Here is a 23,134-nt window from a genome sequence, read left to right as displayed (position 1 = left end):
TTACATAATCTCTCTGTAAATTATCTTCCTGTTCACTATCTATCTGTACTTTATCTCGCTGCTCATCACATCACTGTACATAATCATACTATACAGTACGTCAATAAAATATACTCTTTCTGCTCATAATCTCACTGTCCAGTATCTCACTTCAGTAATCCCACTATGATTATCTCTGTGCTTTAAGGCAACGCACATTTTTTCTGTACATTATCTCATTTTACATTAACTTCCTGTACAGTATCTCACTATACATTATCAGTCTTCATTGTCTTACATTACAATATCTTGTTGTTCGACTCACTCTTGACAAACATTAATGTTACATTATGATTTTTATAACGAGGAAAACAATCAGTGGATTATTTATAAACAATCGACGGATTATCTTCATTTGTCTGCAAGAGAGGAAAACTCTATTTGTAAGTGTGTGTGTGTGTGTGTGTGTGTGTGTGTGCAGCAGATGGTCAGGCTCTCAGGGGAAATTGGAGGTAAATCTCTTTATTTAGAGCGGAGACAGATTAAACGTTTTTACGGTTTCATAGAGAGAGGGGGGCCGGGGCTCACCTGTCTGCCTGTGCTCACCTGTCTGTATGTGCCCACCTGTCTGTCTCTCTGCCTCAGCTGATGTCCTCGGTCACTATTTTGACAAAGTCAGCTGATCATTGGCGGCCTGAGGAGAGTCGGCCCCCCCACTGAGGCTGTGGCTAAGAGTAGATCAAACACACTCTTTAATCCAGGATCAGTGTGAAACTGAAATCAGTGTTTGTGTCTGAGTCAGCTGAAGTCTGAAGAAAACTTGGCAGGAACCACCACGGACCTGTTTTCCTGTGGGAGAGCTCACTAACACCTGATCAGTGCCTCCTGCCAACAGCAGGGGGCAGCGGTAACCTCAGAGCATCGTTAGGATAAACTAATCGACTAACACCTGGCTGAAAAAATACAAAGCTGCAGTTCCTTGAGTGTCCACTAGAGTCTGTGTCCAGCAGTGAGTCAGTCCCCATAGAGCTCCATGTTGAAATAAACTGCAGTTCCCAGAGTGTCCACTAGGGGTTGCTGAAAACACACCAGCTCTCACTCTACTCCTCTTCATGTGTCTGTCAGCCTGTGATGCGGTTGCCTAGCATCAGTGCGTCTCCTGTTGTCTGTGACTTCCTGTCCTCCACCTGGCGCTGGGAATCTCTCTGAACTTCCTGTAGAGTGTTAACATGTCAAACAGGACATGTATGTATGTATGTAGGTCACATGCAGCTGGATCTGATCATGTGATCACATATCTTCTGTTTGTCAGTCTGATCGAATTCACACGGATGCTGTGACCCCTCCCCCTCATCATCTGTTGTCAAGGAAACCAACATGGAGGAGAGATAGAGGCACAGCATCTCTCCCCTCCCTCCCTCCCCCTCTGCCGCCGCCCGCCGCTCTCACACCGGGCAGCCCTCTGCATCAAACCGAGCGGCTCTGCCTCTGTCTCCGTCCTCAGCAGCAGCCCGTCGGTCTGTCGGAGCGTGTGTGGGTCTGAACCGCTCCTCCCGGTCCGGTCCGGTCGGTGCCTCGGTGTGTGTGTGTGTGTGTCAGTGTGTGTGTGGCTGACCCGGTTTCTTCTCCGTGCTGTGGACCGGGAGAGCCGCTCTCTCCCCGCACCGACAGACTCTTTAATGACCGGATTTGTGTTTTGCTGCGCGATGTACATGGACAGAAGCAGCCTGAGCAGAGGTGAGCCTGCAGCGCGCGCGCGCACACACACACACACACACACACACACACACACACACACACATTGACACACACTGACAGGTTTAATACCTGCTGTTCACGCGCACATGCTCGCGCAGCCTGTGCATGCCTCATGTATGTGATGGTGAGCAGAGTGAGGATCATGTTCATGTTGGGGGATGACATCCGCGCGCTCACTCAGCTTGTCGCGCACGTGCACACACTGACCGACATCTCGCCGCAGTGAATGTAGGCTAGTATGGCTGACTGCGGGTCTCCAGCTGTGAGCTCTGCTGCTCCGTCCTCAGGCTCTGTGTGACGTCACTGATCCTGATCGACTCCGATCGATCATTAATGACGATCAGCTGATCGATCCTCACACACACGCGCACACGCACACCCCCCAACCAGAAAGGAGGACAAATACAGTCAGACTGTGTGTGTGTGTATGTGTGTGTGTGTGTATATGTGTGTGTGTTTTCAGTGTGTGTGCGTGTGCGTGTGCGTGCGTGTGTGTGTGTCTGTGTGTGTCTGTGTGTGTATACGTGTGATTGGTATGATTCTGCAGACAGACGGACACACCCCCTCCTCCACACACACACACACATACGCACACATACACACATGCACACACACGTTAACCCCTCACATGCTGAGACCTGCAGAATCAGAACATGTCTGCAGCATGATGCTGTAGTCCGGTCTTTGTAGACCTGGTCCCAGTCACCCTCTAATCCGGATCAGATGCACATCAGTTCTTCAAGATCTGTCGGTGCAAAGATCCAGATCAGGACTAAAAGATCCCCTTAACGTCACTCAGACCTAGAAAAACCATCGGATGTATGTGTGCGTGTGCGTGTGTGTGTGTGTGTGTGTGTGTGTGTGTGTGTGTGTGTGTGTGGGTTGTAGAATCCTGAATCCTCTGTGTAAGAGCCCGACGGACGACATGTTGTTCCTGATCAGTCTGTACTCATCCCACCTAAAGAGAGTAGAACCAGAAGAACCCTTACAGACCCTTATCAAAACCTTTACAGACCATCAGTACCTTTACAGACCATCAGAACCTTTACAGACCATCAGAACCTTTACAGACTGTCAAAACCTTTACAGACCATCAGAACCTTTACAGACCATCAGAACCTTTACAGACCATCAGAACCTTTACAGACTGTCAAAACCTTTACCTTACCTTGATGATCTGCTGAACCATCTGTTCCCTGAACAGGGACCCTCTTTCCCAGCTCCTGCAGAAACCCTGATTGACTCTGGACCTTTGTGAATGATCAGGAGCGTCTTTGGAATCTAGCAGAATGGGTCCAGAGTTCTGTTTAACCTCCTGACCATTAAAGTGACTGAACATGTCCACATAATGAGCCAGGAACTTTAGATTTGACACCAGTACCTCTGACAGTACACCTTGGACCCAGGGCCTTAAGACCCTAAGAGGGAGATGTGTATGAGGTCCTTAATCTCCTGGACTAACTCTGTGACCTCTCTGAGGAGTGACACCGTCTCTTTAAGAGAGGCTGAAACCACCTTTAGAATCTTTAGTACCTCCACACACCCCAGAACCCTCTAAAGGAGGTCTTAGGGCGTATTCAGACCTGGACTGTTTGGTCCACTTTAAACGGACCAGGGTTCGTTCCCCACGCTGGTGCGGACTTTTCATGCAGGTGTGAATAGACACAAACGAACCCTGGTGCAGACCAAACAACCAGACCGAGACCCACTTTTTGAGGTGGTCTCGGTCCAATCCCAAACGAACTCTGGTGCGGTTCGTGGTTCTCCGGTGCAGGTCTGAATACAAACCAAGGTCCATCTGAACTAACTACAGGATAAATGCGCCTTTTGGGCCTATAAAGCCACCGTAACCTAACCGTCTTTGGTTCATACCTGATCCTCCGCCTTCTGTTTAGCCACGCTGTTGCTAGCATGTTGTGGGTCAGGACACGCAGAGCGTAGCGCCTCCTTGCTGCGATCATTGGTCTTCCTGTTCCTAAATTGTAAACGGTGTTGTTAAGCTGCTTTGAAGGAGCTGCTCTTGAAACTGAAAATGATTTAGCAGCTCTAATAAGAGCACAAACACATGTTTACCTCCATTTCTGGGTCTGTACTCTGTGTGCCCCCCTCTGTCAGTGCTGTCCAATGAGAGCACTGATCCTCACACGCCTGGATGTGTTTACAGAATATAGTCCACTTGCAAAAAGTACAGTCTGAATGTCATCAGTCCAATTATCGGCAGGTGCGTTTTTTCCTGCAGCCTATGAACGCATCAAAGTACAAGCTAAAAAAAACACACATCTGGTTCAACAGAGAATGAGAAACTGTTTTTGAAACTCAGTGTGAATTGATCTAGGTTGCAAGAGACTGAGTACCAGATCACAATTTACTGACTGCTGATATCTGGCAACCATGTTGCTGTCATCGTTCCTCCCCACAAACTACAGTGACGGGCATTTTCCAGCTGCTGAACGTACGCGTGTACTGCTCCACCCTTTGAGCTAACCGAGTTGTCAGATCTGCATGACGACAGTTGTTAAAAAAAGCCCATTGGCCCAAAAAGATGTCCATTTCAGGAAAACCACACAGCTGGCTGCGTTAAGGCGATCTGCGTAGCTGCTCAACTGAAGGTGAAATTAATCTGTGGATTGTTGTATCTGATGTCATTAATGAGTTGAAGAGAGTTAGAAAGGCGGGGCTTAAGCCTTCTCATTAAAAGCTACAGGGCACCCACCTGTCAGTCAAATGGCCATGCCCTTATATGGACAAAACATCCATAACGTTTAATAACTTTGTAAGTAGGTGGTCCCTCTTCCCCACTTGTGTGTGTTGACAGTGAAATGATCTATTCTGACTGAGACCCTGTTTTGAACCAGGCTGTGAACATTTTTATTTCTGCTGTAAAGATCGTCTTTTTCAATGGGTGTGTATGTGGTTTCAGCTGTTTCTGCACAGCCTCTAGTGGACACTCAGGGAACTGCAGTTTATAACGTTTCAGCATCAGCTTCATATTTAAAGAGCAAAGCTTTCTGATGATCTGGGTTAAAAACCTTCATGGAGGGCTTCATTACAGAGGGAGTATGGATGCTGAAGGATTCTGGGTAATGTAGTTTGATGAGGGAAGCTGCCTACAGGCTGAAACTACTGACCCAGAGAAAATCTACACACACACACAAACACACACACCATCTGCTTTACATTAGCCTGTTGATTTTTTTCTCCTGACCTCTCTCATCATGTTAACATCTGCACGCACACACACACACACACACACACACACACACACACACACAAGTGGTGGTAAAGTCGTGTACTTTGAACATCGTCGTCACGGTTGAGTCGTTTCCTGACGAGAAGATTTTATTCTCACTTGTTGTTAAACCACGCAGCTTCACCGGCCAATCAGATCGCCTGTCTCCTCTGAGAGGTCAGGAATGAGGGGTCAAAGGTCAGGCAGGCGTCCTTTGTCTGAGGGAGCAGAGGCGTCTCAGAGCAGTGATCGATAGGTCAGTCCTCTGCAGGAGAGATGAGAGGACGGTTTTTAATCCTGATGAATAAACCATCAGAGGAACCACGAGTCAGCAGAAACAGCCTCTCCTCTCCTCAGACCAGATCCACTCAGACCAGATCCACCCAGACCAGATCCTCTCAGGCTGGAGGACTGTACACCTGGACCTGTTTACATACAGGTCATACCCTGACTCACATCGTTTTAGTGTTTCTGCATGTGTTTGTGTGTCTCTCAGTCTGCAGTCAGTTGGTGAGGGGGTTGCAAAGCCTCCTGGGAGTTGTAGTCTCCATAATATGATCGAAGAACAGGGGTTTTAGAAAGATTCAGTGTTTCTTCAGTCCGTGGGATTCGTTTTCAGTCTGTGTGTGATCCTTTCAAATGTTTCCCATCGACCAATCAGTCGTCAGGAAGCAGCAAGTCTCGACCAATGAGCTGCAGCCGTCACTAACCACAAAAATCTGCTCCGTCCTCCCCGTGGAGGTTATTTCTGTCCAGCTGCCGGAGACCTCATGTGGAAGCTATTACTGTGTGTGTGTGTGTGTGTGTGTGTGTGTGGAGGCTGTTTTAACAATTAACTGATCTGAGGGCGAGTTCACGCACACACACACACACACACACACACTCTGACGGCTCTCAGTCTGGGTCTGTAGTTCCTCCAACAGCTGATGTCTAACTGTGGCTGAAACTTTCTGTCTCTGAACTTTTCCCACAGGTGGATCAAAACGCTTTCTGAGTCTATGTGAAGTGTTTTTTTAATCTCATGCTTTTAATTTGGCGGGGTGTGGGCGTGGCCTGTCTGACAGGTGGTCTCTGTGTTACCTGTCCCCGTCAGGTCCCTCCTCCTCCTCCAGTCCCAGCTTGCTGACTAAGAGTCTCTCTCTGGAGCCGTCCTGCTCGCCGTGCGGCCACCAGGGGGCGCTGGATGCTGACACTCCCCAGCAGGCGCTCTCTGACCCCGGGCCGAGCTCCTCCTCTTCAGGCCCTACGTCCCTCGAGGGAGGGGCGGAGCTAACAGAGCGCCGCAGCTCAGCTAGTGGCCTACCATTGGTTAATGACACGGGGCCGCCGGAGCTGCCAGCAACCACGATCACACCGCCGAGCAAGAGGGCGCCACTGCCCGGACCAAAGCCTCAGGGTAACGAGATTAAGTGTTTTTTAATTAAATCTACAGTTAATTAATCTAAAGTTATTAAATCCAAAGTGATTTATTCCGTGGTTATTTAATCTGGTGTGTAAATATGAAGAAATTCAATCTGAAGTTTTGTAATCTCAAGTTATTTTATCAGGAGTTATTTAATCTGAAGTTATTCAATCCCTGTTTTTTTTTTTTAAATCTGAAGTAATATAGTCTGAGGTTTTTCATCCAAAGTGATTTAATCTGAAGTTATTTGGTTTTACTCAATTTAATCTTTGGCTACTTTCTCTGTAGTTATTTAATCGAAATTTGTTTATTTTTAATTGAACCTGGAGTTAACTAATATAAATAATTTAATCTGAAGTCAAATAATATTTGGTAATCTGAGAATATTTGATGAACGTTATCTTCAATCGAAAGTTGTTTACAATAATGTAAATAGAGCTATAGTCAATCAATCAAAATTGATACAATCTGCGTGATTTAATCCCAGGTAATTTAATCTGAAGGTATTTAATCATAAAAATATTATCTTTGGTTATTTTGTTTTATCTGCAGTCATTTAGTCTGAGAATATTTAATCTGAAGTGATTTAATCTGAGGTTTTAAAGTCTGATCTTACTTAAAGCATGTTTTTTCCCCTTAGCAATTAAATCTAAAGTTAAATAGTCTGAGGTTACGTGATAAGTGATTATATAATTTGAAATTAATAAAATTTGCCTTATTTAGTCTGGATTAATTATATGAAAATTATTAAAACTGAGGTTATTCAATCTGAGGTTATTTAATCTGACTAAATCTAATATTTGTTTACTTTCTCTGTAGCAATTTCATCTAAATCTATTTTAATTCTAATTAAATCTGGAGTAAACTAATCTGAAATTATTTGATCTGAAGTCATATAATCTGTGGTAATCTGCAAATATTTGATAAAATCTATCTTCAATCTAAAATTATTTATGATAAAGTAAATAGAGCCAAAGTCAATCTATAATAATTGATACAATCTTTGTGATTTAATCCTTGGTTATTTAATCTTAAATTAATTAATCTGAAGTTTTTTAATCTGAAGTCATTTAATCTGAAATTTTAAAGTCTGATTTTAATTAAAGCATGTTTTTCCCCTTAGCAATTAAATCTAAAGTAATATAGTCTAAACTATATATTTGTCTACTTTCTCTGTAGTTATTTCATCAAAATTTGTTTAATTTTAATTAAATCTGGAGTTAACTAATCTGAAATTATTTGATCAGAAGTCATATAAACTGTGGTAATCTGCAAATATTTAATAAAATTATCATCAATCTAGAGTTATTTATGATAAAGTAAGCAGAACTATGGTCAATTTATCAAAATTGATACAATTTGTGTGATTTAATCCCAGGTTAATTAATCTGAAGTGATTTAATCTGAGGTTTTAATCTATGATCTTAATTAAAGCATGTTTTTTCCCTTAGCAATTTAATCTAAAGTTATAAAGCCTGAGGTTATGTGATCAGTGGTTATTTAATTTGAAGTTGATTAATCTTGCATTGTTTAATCTGGATCAATTATTTAAACATTATTTGATCTGATATTATTTATTCTGAGGTTATTTAGACAGTTACGGTTGAATCTGAGATTATTTAATTTTTTGTGATTCATTTAATCCGTGTTTTTTTAATCTGACGTCATTTAATCTGGAGTTAATCTGAGGAGAGTTAATCTTTCATAAATGTTTTCAAACATTTTCTAAGTATTAATGACATAACGACTCTGCCTCCACAGTCCCTCCTAAACCGCCTCACCTCCAGCAGCAGGCAGGTGTACCTAGGCCACGCCCCCGGGCTCCTGAGAAGCCCCTCCCTCCGACCCCTCCATGCAGACCTCTCCCAGCTGACCCCTGGGGGGCCCGAAGTCCCCCAAACAGGGCTGATGGGACCGCCTCCCCGACCTGCGTGCTGTCGCTCATTGAGAAGTTTGAACGGTAAGATTTGATTGGTCAAAGAAGGAGTGATGTCACCAGTTTAAAGTTGTGATTAACGTGTGTGTGTGTGTGTGTGTGTGTGTGTGTGTGTGTAGGGAGCAGATCATCATGGTTCCTGACATCACTGGCGGTGCTCTGTGTCCCCGCCTCCCTGACCCCCCCTCATCTGCTTCACCTCCACCATCATCACCATCAGTAGCTCCGCCCCCTCCTGCTGAGGAGCCCGTCCCTCAGCAGACGTGTCATGATGACATCACAGAGACAGAGGAAGGGGAGGACCTTCACGTCGAAGATGAGGACCACGATGATGATGAAGATGATGATGAAGAGCTGGTGGCGGCGTGCCGTGATGACCTCCATCAGAAGCGTCTGTCCATGGAGTCGGGTTACAGCCCCTCAGAGAAACACCTGGAGGACGACGTGGTTGCCGTGGAGATGAGGGAGCAGCAACAGGAGCCACAGCTGGACCAATCAGAGCTCCCGTCTGAGCGTCTGTCCCTCCCCTCGTCACAGACCGATGGGAAGCTGGCCAATCGGGACAGCGGCATCGACAGCATCAGCTCGCCGTCGCACAGCGAGGAGCTCTGCTTTGTCGGCGTGGATGACGGGGGCGTGATTTATCCCTGCAGCCCCGCCCTCATCCCGCGGCTTTCTAGCTCCTCCTCCTACGCAGGGGAGGGAGGGGACGGGGAGGACGGAGAGGGGAGGGGCGGAGCCAGACGGAGGAGGGAGTTTTCTGAGGAGGGAGACAGTGACCTGGAGGAGGAGGAGGCGGAGCTTACTATAGTGCTGCCGCCACCGAAGACGGAGAGGCAGGACTCTGTGGAGGTGAGACAGGAAGTCAGAGTGGGGGGGGTGACAAAGACCTGATCCCTCCACAGACCAGTTCAGGGACTCACTGTGAGTTTTCTGTGTCTCCAGCTGTCGGTCCAGCAGAGGGTCTTCAACATCGCCAACGAGCTGCTGCACACGGAGACCGCCTACGTCTCTAAGCTCCACCTCCTGGACCAGGTGAGGCTTCCCGCAGTCTGTGGAGACAGGTGTGGACAGGTGACAGGTGTTGATGGTCTGTTCCTTCTGCAGGTTTTCTGTGCCAGACTCCTGGAGGAGGCCCGGTCCCGCTCCTCCTTCCCCTGTGACGTGGTTCAGGGAATCTTCTCCAACATCTGCTCCATCTACTGCTTCCACCAGCAGTTCCTGCTGCCCGCGCTGCAGAAACGCATGGAGGAGTGGTGAGCAGGGTCAGGGTCTGGGTCTGAGTCTGGGTCGCCTGAGGTCTTCCTCTGACCCGTGTCTTCTGTCTGCAGGGACTCCAACCCGCGGATCGGGGACATCCTGCAGAAGCTGGCCCCGTTCCTGAAGATGTACGGAGAGTACGTGAAGAACTTTGACCGAGCCATGGAGCTGGTCAACACCTGGACCGAGAGATCCGCTCAGTTCAAGACCATCATCCAGGAGATCCAGGTCTGCATCAAATCCAGATCAGCAGTGTGTCCTTCTGTGTGTGTTTTTGACTCTATGTGTGTGTGTGTGTGTGCAGAGGGAGGAGCGCTGTGGGAACCTGACTCTGCAGCATCACATGTTGGAGCCGGTCCAGAGGATCCCTCGCTACGAGCTGCTGCTCAAAGACTACCTGCACCGCCTGCCGGAGGACGCCCCCGACTACAGGGACGCCCAGAGTACGTCTCTCTCACACACACTCACTCACACACACACACACACTGATCCTGCAGAGGATGGAGGAGTTCAGATGTTGTGTTTCCTCTACAGAGTCTCTGGAGCTCATCGCCACAGCGGCTGAACACTCCAACGCCGCCATCAGGAAGATGGTGAGACATTCACACACACACACACACACACACACACACACACACACCCTCACCGCCTTGTTCTGTCAGTTTCTCATTAACCTCTCCCTCTTTAATTAAGCTGCTCTAATTACAGATCTCAGCTCTGACTTGTGCAGACTCACTGATTAACTTAAACTCTAAAGACCAGGACCTGGAGCCAAGACCAGACTCACTCTAACCACAGACTCACCTGTCAGTCAAAGAGGCCACGCCCTCTTGTCCATTGACGTCATCATAAAGATGATAAAGGCGTTCAGCTCCATTCGTTCGTTCTTTGAATAGAGCAATCGCTACAGAGCTGCCGGTGTTTTGGAGCAAAGGGTGACCGTGCTAACTGGTGACTCTCAACTGAGCGTGTCAGTAGCTGCGTTTCCACTACACCTTTTTTTCAAAATCAAAGCTATATTTCTGGAGTTTAAATAAAATAAAAATTACACCTCCATTAAAACTAGAATGGCGCACAGCTTGAGTAAAATAATACATAACATCCAGACGCAAGTTTATGTCTTTATAGAGGGAAGTATAATGGTTTGTCAACTGACATGGAGGAGTTTACCACCAAAAAACACATTTTTAAACTAATTATCATCACTTTCTGTTTCAGTGTAAAATGTTACCCTGTTAAAGGTCCCATGTTCTGCTCCTTTCCTGCAGTTTAATCTGGATCATTGATGTCTTCATGAAATGGTAGTAACATGTTTTGGTCCAAAAAGCCAATAAATCAAGCACAGCAGCATTGTTTCCAGGCTCTCATAGCCCCTCTGTTCAGAACACTCTGATTTAGTGGGCGTGGCCTTCATATGTAAATGAGCTACCGCTGATACCGCCCCGCTCTTCCACGTCACTGAGAGCGGCGCCATGAGCTCCGAGTGCACAATGTTTAGAAAACAGAGAAGCTCGTTTACCGTAACATTACAGGCTAAAACAACATGCTAACCGCAGCTAAAGTTAGCATCCTGAAGCTAAACACAGAGACAGGGGGGACACTGAGGAAAAGCTCTTCCATCTGCTCCACAGCACACAGCATTTAAAATACTCACATTTCCAGGGTCCCAGGTTTGTTGGAGGATGGTTGGTAATGCGCCTGGATTCAGGACCAGTCTATTGGCTAGCCCTCTGTTGGACTGTCCAAAGTTGGAAAAGCAGTCGGCCGTGAAGTGACTAGCACACACATGCACAGTTTTACTGAGTGTAGCTGGAACATTTCCTTGATAAATGAACTCTAGACACTTAGTCTGTCTTCTTCAGAGATGGGAAGCTTGAGCATGGAACTATGTGGCTGTTTACAGCCAAAAACAGAGCAGTGATGGCTCTTCAACCTCAGCAGTCTCCTTCAGCGGGGAGGGGAGTGGGCAGCGAGTTGAGCGGTATCTGCTCCAGTGGACCAATCAGGTCAGACTTGCTCCTGATTGGTCAAAAAAGGGAATCACTGATGTCAGCAAATCCCTGGAAATTCCAAACAGCTCGTTTAAGGTCAGGATTTTACATTAACAAGCTCTACTAGGTACAGGTTTTGTTATTAAATATCACATTTTGTGGGCTGGGAGGAAAGACAAAGACCCACAAATTTCACTAAAAGACTTAATAAAGTGAGTTTTGCATAATATGGGACCTTTCATCACTGAGACCTTCGGCTAAGAGTCACTAGTTAGCATGGTCGCTATTAACTCCAAAACAATGGGTGTGCTGTGACGTTCCAAACTTGATAGATGTTGCCTCTGTTGTATGATATCGTTTCTAAAAAATGACCAGAGAACAACCGTACATTTTGATGCTAACAGGTTAAGTTTAGAGTTTAAAAAACGCTAACTCGTCCGAATGAATGGAGCTAAACGCTGCTTCTGCGATCAAAATACATGCGCATCTTTGCAATAACGTAGATTGATAATCCCTCTACATTTCACAGTCTTGTTAATCTGCTGTGAAGCTTTAACATGGAGCTCTATGGAGACTGACTCACCGCTGGAGACAGACTCTAGTGGACACTCAGGGAACTGCAGGCTTTGGGACTTAAACTCCTGTGTTTCAACATGCCAGCCAATGAAGTTGTCTGATGACCAGCTCTCATTCTGTTTTTCCACCTGACCACCTGTCTTCCTGTTCTGTCTGTCCACCTGTCTGTCTCTCAGGAGCGGATGAGGAAGTTATTGAAGGTGTACGAGTTACTTGGAGGAGAGGAAGACATCGTGAACCCGACTAACGAGCTCATCAAGGAGGGACACATCCTGAAACTGTCCAACAAGAACGGGACCACACAGGACAGATACCTCATCCTGGTACTCACCTGTCTCCTACCTGTTCTCTGATCACCTGACCTCTACCTGTCCTCTGAGTGACACCTGTCTCTCTCTGCAGTTTAACGACAGGTTGCTGTACTGCGTCCCAAAGCTGCGTCTGATTGGTCAGAAATATGGCGTCCGCGCTCGCATCGATGTAGATGGCATGGAGGTGAGACGATCAGCTTAGTAACACCTGTGATCCTCGACAGGTGCACCTGAGTCAGATCTAACCTCTGTGTGTGTGTGTGTGTGTGTGTGCAGCTGAAGGAGGCCAGCAGTGCCGCGGTCCCCAGGACCTTCCTGGTCTCTGGGAAGCAGAGGTCATTGGAGCTTCAGGCCAGGTGAGCTCAGAGACACACCTTTAGCCCAACAGGTCCCTGTAGACCCTCTCTGACAGTTTCTGTTTGTGTGCAGGACCGAGGAGGACAAGAGGGACTGGATCCAGGTAAGACCACAGAGACCTGTGCTCCTCTGAGTATGCCAAAGTGATGTCACTGGTCTATGGATTTGGTCTCATGTCTCTTTTTGTCCCCAGGCCATCCAGGCCACCATCCAGAGACATGAGCAGACCATGGAGAGCTTCAGACAGCTGAACTGCTCCTTGAGAGACGAGGAGTCCACCCCCCCTCACTCCCCGGTAACTCCGATAGCTGACCCCAGACCAGAGGACAGACTCAGACCAGAGGACAGACTCAGACCAGAGGACAGACTCAGACCAGAGGACAGACTCAGACCACCTGTAGCAGCGGCAGGTTAATGTCCCCTCTCTGTTTCTCCGTCTCTCCCTCAGAGCTGTGTGGAGTTAGGGAAGCGAGCTCCGACCCCGATCAGGGAGAAGGAGGTCACTCTGTGTATGAAGTGTCAGGAGCCGTTCAACTCCATCACCAAGAGACGCCATCACTGCAAAGCCTGTGGACACGTATGTAAACACACCTGTGACATCACATGGAGAATATTATGACATCAGAGTGTGAGATGTTAATGGAAACACCGAGGGAGGGTTCCGGAATGCTGAGATTCTAGAAAGTTCCGTAAAGCATTACTCTCCTTAAAGAGACAGTTCCATAAAGCCTTATTGTGTCATAAAATGAAAGTTCCACAGTGCCATAGTGTCTTCTAAAAGAGACTGTGAAAAGGGCATTTACATCGCTTAAAGAGACAGTTCCATAGATTCTTGACAATTCTTAAAGAGACAGTGTCAAAGAGCATTAATGTTTCTTAAAGAGACAGTTCCAAAGACCTATAATTTTCTTGAAGAGATATTTCCATGGAGCCTTAATTTTTTTAAGAGCAAGATCCCAAGAGCCTTAATGATTCTTAAAGAGACAGTCCCGTGATGTTTCTTAAAGAGACAGTTCCATAGTTCCGTAATGTCTCTTAAAGAGACAGTTCCATAGTTGCTTGATGTTTCTTAAAGAGACAGTTCCATAGTTCCGTGATGTCTCTTAAAGAGACAGTTCCATAGTTGCTTGATGTTTCTTAAAGAGACAGTTCCATAGTTCCGTGATGTGTCTTAAAGAGACAGTTCCATAGTTGCTTGATGTTTCTTAAAGAGACAGTTCAATAGTTCCTCAATTTTTCTTAAAGAGACATTTCCAAGGAACCTTGATGTTTCTTAAAGAGACAGTTCCATTGAGCCTTTAAATAATTTGAAGAGACAGCTTTATAGTTTCTTGATGTTTCTCCAAGATGTTTCTCCACAGTTTCTAAGGGCAATATTGTTTCTGAAAAAGAAAGTTTCATGGAGCCTTCACATCTCATAAAGAGACTGTTCAACAAAGTCTTGATGTTTCTTAAACAGACAGTTCCAAAGATCTTTAATTTTTTCATAAAGATACAGTTCTAAAGAACCTTAAAGTTTCTTAAAGGGACAGATGCATAGTTCCGTAATATTTCTTAAAGAGACAGTTCCGAAGAGCCTTGATGTTTCTTAAAGTGACAGTTCCTTGGGACCTTGATGTTTTTTAAAGCCTCTACATGTCTTAAAGTGACAGTTCCATAGTTTTTGATGTTTCTTAAAGAGACATTTCCAAAGAGCCTTAATGTTTCTTAAAGAGACAGTTCATAGTTCCTCAATGTTTCTGAAAGAGACAGATCAATAGTTCCTCAATGTTTCTTCAAGAGACAGATCAATAGTTCCTCAATGTTTCTTAAAGAGACAGATCAATAGTTACTCAATGTTTCTTAAAGAGACAGTTCATAGTTCCTCAATGTTTCTTAAAGAGACAGTTCAATAGTTCCTCAATGTTTCTTAAAGAGACATATCAATAGTTCCTCAATGTTTCTTAAAGGGGGGTTTCATCAAGCCTTTACATCTCTTAAAGTGACAGTTCCATGGAGCCTTAACATTTCTTAAAGAGTCAGTTTTATAAAACCTCAGATTCAGATTCAGAGAACTTGTTTATTTCACATGGGGCAATTTGTGTGGATCACCCTCCTCAAGACACATACGCAAACAGGAACAAGGACACGTTGACATAAAAGCAACGGTAAAAGAACCACACAGAAGTTAGAAGATAAGGACATAAAAGACTGAAGGAGAGGAATAAATATGAATTCCAAAAACTAAATAAGATGAACGATAGATAAAAGATGAGAGAACCTCTACATTTCTTAAAGAGACAGTCCCATAGAACCTTTACGTTTTTAAAGTGACAGTAGCTGAAATCAGTGTTTTAAAGTCAACATGTTGAGATCAGTAAAGAGTGTTTCAGCTGTACAGTGTATACTATTCAAAGGTTTACTGTGTAACATTTAATGGTCCAGTGTGTATTTCAAAGCACAGTGTGTTGTATTTAAAGGTACAGTTTGTACTCAGCTGACTGTTTCTGTTCCAGGTGGTTTGTGGGAAATGTTCAGAGTTCCGTGCTCGTCTCTCGTACGACAACAACCGCACCAACCGCGTCTGTATCGACTGCTATGCCATGCTAGTGGGAGCCTCGCCCTCGCCCGCCACGCTGACCAGCAGCACCACCAGGAGGCGCTCCATTCTGGAGGTAGGTGTGACCTGACTGTGACATCATCAGATGGTGTGGTCATGTGACTATTTTTGCAGGTGAACCTCACATCAAAATCAGTCATTCTTCAGTGTACTGATGTCTCCCTCCGCTTTGTCTCTCGTTGCCATAGAAACAGGCCTCCCTGGCAGCAGAGAACAGTGTGATTTGTAGTTTTCTTCACCACATGGAGAAAGGAGGGGGGCGGGGCTGGCAGAAGGCCTGGTTCGTCATCCCTGAAAACGAGCCCCTGGTGCTCTACATCTACGGAGCTCCACAGGTGGGTCAGACTCTGCCCCCTGCAGGCCACAGCATGCATTACACAAAGCAGCTACCCTTACTGAGTGAACATGTGGTGTGTTTTCCCCCCAGGACGTCAAGGCACAGCGCAGCGTCCCTCTGATTGGCTTTGAGGTCTCCCTCCCAGAGTCAGGTGACCGCCTGGAACGGCGCTACGCCTTTAAGATCTCCCAGAGCCACCTGACCCTGTACTTCAGCGCAGAGGGGGAGGAGCTACAGCAGCGGTGGATGGACATCCTGTCCAGGGCCGGGAGGGGGGAGGAGCCTCAGGTCCACAGGCCAATTGTAGAGAGTGTGGAGGAGGAGGGGGAGGAGCTAGCAGCTGAGGGGGAGAACACATGATTCTATTGGACGAGGAAAAATGATGAAGACGGTTCGCTGAAAGATGATGACCAGTTTACAAACAGGAACACACACACACGCACACACGAACACACACACTTACACACACACACTGTATTTACGTCTGCATGGCTCCTCCTCCTCCTCTCTGTCTTACCTTCTCTTTGGTTGCCTGTGAGGTGGGCGGAGCCTCTTCCCCTGCTTTCGTTCCCACAGGCAACCTTAGAACACTACAGTACCCATAAGCCTCAGCAGCTGGTAGCACAGGTGTGACCTCAGCTGCATGGAGCTCTCTGATTGGACGGTTCCGAATGTTATCAAACATAAAGCACATTCATGTTCCTCCGTGTGTGACCCCTCCCCCTCACCTGTGTTTACCTGTGCTCACCTGTGGGGGTCTAACTGTGACCTTAACCCTGAGCTGATAGCGGCGGACTGCGTTGGCTCACTCTGTAACATTACCACGTTAAACCAACACACGCAGAGTGAAGATACGCCCCCCTGAAGGTGGACCAGCTCAGGGTCAAAAGGGGTCATCAGGAGTCATTTTGGCCTTCCTGCTGAGACAGGATTAAGTCTCTGAGGACCCCCCTCCTCCAAATTCAAAACCTCAACAAGCACACGTCGTCACACATACGACTCAGACAGAGGACGAACCCCGGGGAACAGGTCTCAAACAGGAGTCTGGACTCCTGAGCTGAACCAGGATCTGGATCTGTTCAGAGGACGAGACTCTGAGGAGCTGATCCTGTCCTCTTTGAATGCACTTATGAAACGTTTATAAACCCAAATTCCCCCTGAAGATCAGACTCTTCAGATTCTGTTTTCTACCTGTCGCCCCCGGCAGAGCGCTGGGCGTGACTCACCTGAGGCCTCTCCGCCCTCTGCTGGTGAGAAGAGGCGCTGCAGGTTTTTTATAAGATCCCTAAAGAGAACCATCAGAGTCCTGAAGAAAACCCTCAGACCTCTTCATGTTTCTATTTAACAGTTTATCTTTCGGCTGTCTGGACGACTTCACGTGTTCAGTTCTCAGATTACAGACGAGTTCTTCAGACTGGCGACAAAAACACTTCTTAAAAACCTGACGCTGAGATAAACGACACGCCGTCCATCCATCAACACATAAACTACTCTGTGTCCTCCTGTAAATATGTTCATCTGCTCCGAAGCTCGAAACACAAAGTGTGAAGAAGTCGACTGAACTCTGAGAACAGACTCTTTCTGATCTGTGTTGAATTAAAAACTGATTTATCACCTTGTGACGTCTGAGGTTTCTGCAGGACTCTGAAGGTTTTTGTTTTTATTGGACTCAGATGTAAAAAGTTAAAAGTTAAAGTTTTTAAAGTTGGAGTTTTTAAAGCTGGATGTGAAGGACTTGGAGAGGGTCTAAAAGGAACCACAACCTGGACTTGACTGAACCTGTATGTTCCTGTTGAGTTCCGAACATGATCCAGGACTCAGGTCCCAGGATGTCCACTGAATCCAGCGGTTAGACGGAGCCGTTGTCGACTGAATCCAGGAGTTAGATGGAGCCGATGTTGACTGAATCCAGCAGTTAGACGGAGCCGAAGTTGACTGAATCCAGGGATTAGATGGAGCCGGTGTCAACTTAATCCAGGGATTAGATGGAGCCGAAGTTGACTGAATCCAGGGATTAGACGGAGCCGGTGTCAACTTAATCCAGGGATTAGACTGAGCCGATGTCGACTGAATCCAGCAGTTAGATGGCGCCGAAGTCGACTGAATCCAGGGGACAAAGACCTTGTTTGTGTGGATCCTGTTGGTGGTGGTTCAGTGGTTCTGCCTCTGTAAAGGACTTTTGGAAAAAGTGATTTTAAAGTAAAGCAAATATTATTCTGAATCTTATTATTATGAATATTGTTCTCCTGATGAGTCTATCTGATGCTATAATGAACAGACAGATTGTTGTTGGATATTTACGTGTTTCTGAGTCGCGGTCGTGTTCGGTGTTTGCTTGATGCAAGAAAAAGAAGAGAAACCTTTTTGTAAATATAATTTATTCTCCTGTGGCCGCTTGGTCATGTGACTTTGTATAGGTTAAAGGTCAACGCTTACTGTTCCTCCACTCTCTGCAGACCTTCATGCAGCCGCAGCCAATCAGACAGCTCAGATTTCACAGTTTAAAGAAACGGTACGAGGTGAAGTTTAAAGGAGCAGCCTGACGTGTCCCCTGTCAGCTGCTCCTCTCAGTCCGGACACACAGTTAGCCTAAAGACAAGCTAGCGTCTTTAGCCTAAAGACAAGCTAATGCTGTTGTCAGCAGTCTGTAGCCTCTATGTTAGCATTAAGCCGGCTCTTGCTTTGTATCTTTGATAAGGATGCTATCTGTGCCCCAAGCTAACAAACTACAGAGCTTCATGGCTAAAGCTAACTCCTGTTTGTTAGCTAACATTTGGAAGCTAGCTTAAGCCTGAGTTTAAAAATTTAGCCTGAAGCTCCACCTGACTGATGGTTAGTGAGCACTCTGGAGCTGTTTGAGTACAGCTAGGCTAGCAGTCCCAGTGCTAAGCTAGGCTAAAGCCATGTGGCTGAATCATTTGACTCTGAATTACAAAACCTTTAAAGCAGATTTTAGAAATGTCAGCGTGCTTCTTTAACTTCTACCTCAGCTGTATCTGACATGGTGCTCACTGTGCGCGTGCAGTGTGTTCTTAGCGTGTCCTTAGCGTGTTCTTACTGTGTTTTTAGCCTGTTAAGCGGACTCAGTGCTGTGTTCTTTGCGCCCATTAGGGAAAGAAGGAAATGGTCAGCCTTACAGCCCGTCATCAGCTGCAGAGAAGTGTTCAATCTGAGCGTCTCATTCTTCACTTTCATCCTGTTTAAATGTCTGAGGCTTTCAGTGTCCGGCTGCGTCCGGTTCTGACCGGGTCCTGTCAGTGTGTGTTGGATGTTGGACAGTGGTGTGTGTTGTCTGTTGTGCCAAAGCACAGGCTCAGAGGTAGACAGCGTGGTGACAGTCGGAGCTGTGAAGGGTTAGCTCGAGTATCAAACCGTCTTTATGTTCGGCGTGTTTCTGGCTCATGTAACTTTTTGTTACTACTTAAAATCCAAAAAAACTTTTTATTACTTTTTGTTTGCCTTCTCAACATGTTTTCATGCTAATGAGAGCAAGCTGCGGCTAGCTGTAGCTTGTTTTCAGTCTGCACCCAGTTATCAATATGTTAGCTTAGCCCGGGTGATCAGAGCTAATCCCAGTTTACACCTGCAAAGATCAACAAGTTCAAGGTTTTATCTTTAAAAAAAATTAAAAACAATTAAGACTGGTAAGAACCAGTACTGGTAGGCTGGGTAGTTCTGTTGTTTAAACCAGTCTGATCTGGTTCATACTAGTGTAAAATGGTCTGATCTGGTTCCGTCTGGATAAACACAGTTCGATCTGGCTCTGTCTGGTTTGGGCCGGCCCATTTGGTTTTGTTTGGTTTGAACCAGTCTTATCCGGATCTGTCTACACTAAACTAGTTTTATCCCGGTTGTGTCTGGTTTAAACTGGTCTGATCCGGTTGTGTCTGGTTAAACTGGTCTGATCTGGTTGTGTCTGGTTAAACTGGTCTGCTCTGGTTGTGTCTGGTTAAACTGGTCTGATCTGGTTGTGTCTGGCTGTAGCTCTGTGTCTGTTCTGACTCGGTGTTGTTGCCTTACGCTCTCTGACGTGTTGGTGCCGATCAGACGTCAGAGTTGATGTTTATTATCGATCTCTCTGATTTTATTTTTTCACTTTGTTTTTTACTTCCTGGTGTGATGCTGACCCTCACCTTTACCTGTTACCTTTACCTGCTTTCAGCGTCATGGACTGTTACTAGCTGCTGTTACCATGGAGACCATCACCTGTACACACAGACTCTGACACCTGCATGAAACTCACCTGAGGACTGTCACAGCCAATCAGCCGACGGCTTGGCTGTGATGTTTTTTGGTAACCTGGTGACTGCCAGGTTTCTGGAGCAGTGTGTTACCACGGTTACAGCCTGGATCCCAGTCCTCCTTCCCAGTGTTGCCATGGTGACCGCGGAGGCAGACCTGGTTCTTTGTTGCCATGGTAACCACTGCACTCCCCCCTCTGGGTGTAACAGCAGCATGTTGTGTATTCTTCTTCTTCTTCCTGTTGTTCTGCTGGTATCCTGTTCTCATTGGTTATTGAGTATTAATCAGGTGATTGGTCAGTGGCCGGCCACTGCCTCCATCCTGTCTGTTTCCCATCATGCACCTCTGTAAGAAAATACAGTGACAAGTGTGGACGAGGTCATTGATGAAATAAAGACGTCAAAACAAACTGTTGTCTGACCTCTGCTTCAACAAAAACTAAAACAATACTACAACTAAACTACCACACAACTACAGCACAACAACCACACAACAGAACTACAGAACAACACAATGTAACTACAACCAACTACCACACAACTAAACAACAGAAATACAAAACAACAAAATATAACTACAACCATTTACCACTCAACACAACTACCACACAAATACAACTAAACTACCACCCAACCGTACCAAACTACCACACAACACAACTACAAAACAAGTACCAAACAACTACCAACACAACAACTACACTACAAATACAACTTTACTACCATACAACACAACAATGACACAAATACAACACAACTACAACACAATTACCACACAACTACCAAGCAACACAACCTTTCAACAAATACAACACATCTTTTACACAAAAAACTAAACTACAACTTAACCACAGCTAAACAACACAATAAAACTACAACTCAACTACAACACAATGCAACTACCACACAACTAAAAACTAACCTACAACACAACTACAACACAGCTACAACACAATTACCACACAACTACAACACAACTACAAAACAATTACCACTCAACTACAACACAACTACAACACAATTACCACTCAACTACAACACAACTACAACACAATTACCACACAACTACAACACAACTACAACACAATTACCACTCAACTACAACACAACTACAACACAATTACCACACAACTACAACACAACTACAACACAATTACCACACAACTACAACACAACTACAACACAATTACCACACAACTACAACACAACTACAACACAATTACCACTCAACTACAACACAACTACAACACAATTACCACACAACTACAACACAACTACAACACAATTACCACACAACTACAACACAACTACAACACAATTACCACTCAACTACAACACAACTACAACACATTTACCACACAACTACCGAGCAACACAACTTTTCAACAAATACAACACATCTTTTACACAAAAAACTAAACTACAACTCAACCACAGCCAAACAACACAATAAAACTACAACTCAACTACAACACAATGCAACTACCACACAACTAAAAACTAACCTACCACACAACTACAACACAATTACCACACAACTACAACACAACTAAAACACAACTACAACACAATTACCACACATCTAGAACTAAACTACCACACAACTACCAAACACCACAACTATACAATAAATACAACACAACTGTTTCACTAAAAACTACAACACAACTACAGCCAAACTGCTGCACAACACATATACTACACAGCCACTACACAACATAAGTACAATACAGCTACTACACAACTTTAACACAACCACAGCACAACACTACTACAACACAGCTCCCAAACAACTTCCACATAACACAACTGCAACACAGTTACCACACAAAAACCACACAACACAACTACTACACAACTACTACACTTTAACCACACAACACAACTACAACACAACTACTAAAAAACAAAACCCAACACAGCACAATGACCACACTTCATTTATTAAGTCACATACAGTTGAACTACAGCTTCCCTTTAAACAACTACAGTAAACTACAGCTCAGAGTTTGCAGCACCTCTACCTGAAATAATCTTGGTATTGTCAGAATAACGCTGTCTCCTTATCATTAAATATCTGTTAAAGGAGTCTGCAGCTCTGTATCAGGTATAAAAACGTCTCTTATTGATGATGAACACATGACGCAGCAGCGCCCCTCAGTGGTGACATGAAGTAAGAGAACACATCTCTGAGGAGAGGAAAAGACTTCACTGACTCTTTGTTTTGATCTGATGCTGCGTTCAGTGAATGGAAAATAATATGAATCAGAGCTATAGATGATTAAAAAAAAAAACCTTAACAGCAAAAAAACAGTAACAGGATAAAACAGACCAAACATCAGCGTTTTAACGATTTAATATGTGATTAAAAAATAATGAATAAATAATCAAATTGAGTCCCATTCTATGATTAGCTTCACACTTCACAGAAACACATCAGTTGTGTTTTAATTTTCAGTTGTTCGTGACGTCACTCGTGCTGATGAAACATGTTGTAAAATCAAACTTTCCATTTCCGCTGTAATCAGTCCCGCCCCCCGTCTCCTCCCTGCCTCTGATTGGCCAGCTCTCCTGTCACTCTGAGCTCGGCAGATCAGACGTAGGGGGGCTGATGTCACCGCGGATTTCCCCCCCACCCCCCTACGCTCACTTCCCGTAAGAAGACAAAAACAAACAAGATGGCGGCCTCTCTCTGAGCCCGAGGCTCAGCAGCGGATTGGTCCGCGAGATCAGTCCAGGCAGAGAGCCCCGCCCCCTGTTAGCGAGTCACACATAGAACTAGAACAGATAGAGCTCACCTGAGCCCACAGACGGACTCAGGAGGACTCGGTAGACTACAGGGGGGCTCACATGAGGACTCAGGTGGACTCAGGTAAGAATGTGAGGTAGATTTTCTGTTTCTGTGCTGGCATTAAGCTCGAACAGTGACTTTTATTCAAGTTCCTGTGCTCAGGTTTTTATTAAACTTTATTTAAGACTCTGTGTGTCAGAGTGCAGCTCTGCTCACCTGGACAGGTGTTTAAAATCTGACACAGAGGATCAAACCTGAGCTCAGGGCGTTAAACACTCCTTAGGGGATAAATGTTTCATTATGATCTGACTGTCTGATCTATGTGCTGTACATCTACACTCAGAGCTGCCAAACACACACTCATTCT

General features: G+C 45.4%; 1 protein-coding gene across 1 annotated transcript; it reads left to right on the top strand.

Annotated features, from left to right (window-relative positions):
* Positions 1–1,392: 1,392 nt before the first annotated feature.
* fgd1 (FYVE, RhoGEF and PH domain containing 1) lies at positions 1,393–20,377 on the top strand. Its single transcript, XM_074681373.1, has 18 exons — positions 1,393–1,716; positions 6,060–6,362; positions 8,130–8,328; positions 8,424–9,156; positions 9,250–9,339; positions 9,412–9,560; positions 9,636–9,792; positions 9,869–10,007; positions 10,099–10,157; positions 12,308–12,454; positions 12,534–12,626; positions 12,719–12,798; positions 12,872–12,902; positions 12,993–13,094; positions 13,248–13,376; positions 15,295–15,453; positions 15,587–15,733; positions 15,826–20,377. The coding sequence occupies exons 1-18, from the start codon at positions 1,659–1,661 to the stop codon at positions 16,093–16,095; spliced, it is 3,045 nt and encodes a 1,014-aa protein (XP_074537474.1). The 5' UTR covers positions 1,393–1,658; the 3' UTR covers positions 16,096–20,377.
* The last annotated feature ends 2,757 nt before the right edge of the window (positions 20,378–23,134 follow it).

Source organism: Halichoeres trimaculatus, unplaced genomic scaffold (assembly GCF_033239565.1).
Source record: "Halichoeres trimaculatus isolate MK-OKI-2021-1 unplaced genomic scaffold, fHalTri1.1 fHalTri1_scaffold_11, whole genome shotgun sequence".
Taxonomy (NCBI): domain Eukaryota; kingdom Metazoa; phylum Chordata; class Actinopteri; order Labriformes; family Labridae; genus Halichoeres; species Halichoeres trimaculatus.
The sequence above is the reverse complement of the archived record's forward strand: the minus strand, read 5'-3'. Positions and strand labels throughout refer to the sequence as shown.

Coding starts and splice junctions, on each gene's coding strand:
- fgd1 (XM_074681373.1), top strand. CDS start 1,659: ATGACCGGATTTGTGTTTTGCTGCGCGATGTACATGGACAGAAGCAGC. Junction 6,363..8,129: donor GCCCGGACCAAAGCCTCAGG/GTAACGAGATTA, acceptor CTGCCTCCACAG/TCCCTCCTAAACCGCCTCAC. Junction 10,008..10,098: donor CGACTACAGGGACGCCCAGA/GTACGTCTCTCT, acceptor TTTCCTCTACAG/AGTCTCTGGAGCTCATCGCC.